The following is a 2,168-nucleotide window of genomic DNA, read 5'->3' on the forward strand; positions in this document are numbered from 1 at the left end:
CGAGGGTTTGGGTTGTCTCCCGGTCCCCCCGGGGCTGTCAGCCCGGGGGTGTGTTCCCCCGCGGGTGCTGCGGTGCAGGCAGTGACGCTCGAACCGCTGTGCTTCTAGCTGTGCTTCTTTGTAGGGATTTAAAGCGAACCTGTCCCTCCTGAGGCGCCCCGGGGAGAAGACTTACACACAGCGCTGCCGGTTGTTTGTGGGCAATTTGCCTCCTGCCGATATCACAGATGAAGATTTTAAGAGACTGTTCGCCAAATACGGGGAGCCGGGAGAGGTGTTTATCAACAAGGGCAAAGGCTTTGGATTCATTAAATTGGTAGGGCTCGCGCTGCGCGTCCCCGAATCGCCACGCGTTGGTGTTGTTTGCAGCACAGTGCTCTAAGAGAGGGTTTTCCCCTTCCCGCAGGAGTCGCGGGCGCTGGCGGAGATCGCCAAGGCGGAGCTGGACGACACCCCCATGCGGGGCCGGCAGCTCCGGGTGCGCTTTGCCACCCACGCCGCGGCCCTGTCCGTGCGAAACCTCTCCCCGTACGTCTCCAACGAGCTCCTCGAGGAGGCTTTCTCCCAGTTCGGCCCCGTGGAGAGGGCTGTGGTGATCGTGGATGACCGAGGGCGATCCACGGGGAAAGGCATTGTGGAGTTTGCCTCCAAACCGGCTGCGAGGAAAGCGTTTGAACGGTGCACCGAGGGGGTTTTCTTGCTGACAACGTGAGTAGCTCCCCGGTGGTTTGGAGTTTTAAGCTGAGGTTGTAGGATTGTAGCTCTCGAGAGTGGAGGTTCTCGCAGAGAGGTAAAACGAGTGTTTTTCTTTGTTCAGCACTCCCAGGCCAGTTATTGTGGAACCCTTGGAACAACTGGATGATGAAGACGGTCTTCCAGAAAAGCTTGCTCAGAAGAACCCGATGTATCAAAAGTAGGCACTGTCTTTTGGTGAAAAGAGGGTGTTTTGTTTAGACAGTGTTACACAGAGAGGATGTTTTATAGAGAGTGTGTTTTGTGGAGGATTTTTTAGGTGGAGGATGTTATGTACAGAAGATGTGTTATGTAGGGTTGTCCCAGACGCTGAGGGAGATGATTTTCCAGAATCAGACTTTGGATTCTGAGTTGTATTTCCAGTTCTTGGGGTTTGGGGATTTTTTTTTTTTGGTTCATCTGTTATACAAAGCAACATACTGATTTGTTTAGTGTATTCACCCAGCATTACACAAGCAGCTCTCTACATTGTGCTGCAGAGAAAGAGCAGCCCAAGAACAGATGGGTTTGGTTATTGGGAGTCAGACTCGGCTGTTTGATCCTATTGTGGAGAGCTGTCCTGGCCCTTTGAGCCATGTCTTGTGTTGATGATCCCGTGGGGAAGTTGGAAACTGATCTCATGGTTTGAAATGAGCAGTGAAGTACAATTTTACCTTGTTCTGTGACTAATAAAAACCTGTTGCCTGTGAATTTGCCCTATGAGCTGACCACTGGCATAAAGGAGTAAAGAGTCTAGAGGAGTCTTTTCCTGAGTAGTAGTTTTGGGTCAGGATCTGTATATTGGACTCTTTTGTTGTAGGAATGTTGGATTTTCCCAGGTCATAAAAGGGAGGGAGATCCAGTCAATCCTGTTTGGCTGAAAAACTGTTGAAAATTCCTTGCTTTGATCAAAACCTAAGTGGTTTAGAGGCAGCATCTTTGAAAAGAACGTGGATGAATTCCTGAAATGTGGAAACGTTTTCTATTGCTAATGTATGGAAAACTTCTGAACTTGGCTTGTTTGGCTCCATTAATTACTGAATTTTAGACTCTGGTTCCTTTATATGGCAACGAACTGTTGGCCCTGAGGCCTTTTGAAAGCTGTTGAAGTGAAGGCTGTGACCTGCCTTGGACCCAGGGTGCTTTGGCACTGGGAGTTGCACCTCTGTGGGCAGCTGGGAGTGAGGGAAACATGCAGCAGAGCTCTGAAGATTTGCTTGGTGTGATAGTGCAGGAGTTGTGCATGTTTGCTGTGGGAATTATCTGCATTCGCTGCTGCTGCTGAGTGTGCAGATTGCTGCTCTGTGTCCCACAGTGTCAGGTGTTTTCAGGGCTCCTCTGATGTCCCCTGATGGCTCAGTGCTCTGCTTGTGATCTTGTATTGACCTTGAGTTTCCAGGTTTGCCCACTGAGAGCATCTTCCTTCCTGCAGGGAA

At 50.2% G+C, this 2,168-nt stretch overlaps 1 protein-coding gene across 1 annotated transcript in view; it reads left to right on the plus strand.

Moving 5' to 3' along the window:
- Positions 1–124: 124 nt before the first annotated feature.
- The window catches only part of SFPQ (splicing factor proline/glutamine-rich), a gene marked incomplete at its 5' end in the record, with an annotated part of 6,509 nt that continues 4,465 nt past the window's right edge, over positions 125–2,168 (plus strand). Inside the window, 4 exons of the mRNA XM_009082038.1 lie at positions 125–316; positions 407–708; positions 818–913; positions 1,553–1,556. Coding sequence (XP_009080286.1) covers positions 125–316; positions 407–708; positions 818–913; positions 1,553–1,556 — 594 coding nt within the window. The remainder of the gene's footprint in view (positions 317–406; positions 709–817; positions 914–1,552; positions 1,557–2,168) is intronic.

This window comes from Acanthisitta chloris, unplaced genomic scaffold (genome assembly GCF_000695815.1).
Source record: "Acanthisitta chloris isolate BGI_N310 unplaced genomic scaffold, ASM69581v1 scaffold15619, whole genome shotgun sequence".
Taxonomy (NCBI): domain Eukaryota; kingdom Metazoa; phylum Chordata; class Aves; order Passeriformes; family Acanthisittidae; genus Acanthisitta; species Acanthisitta chloris.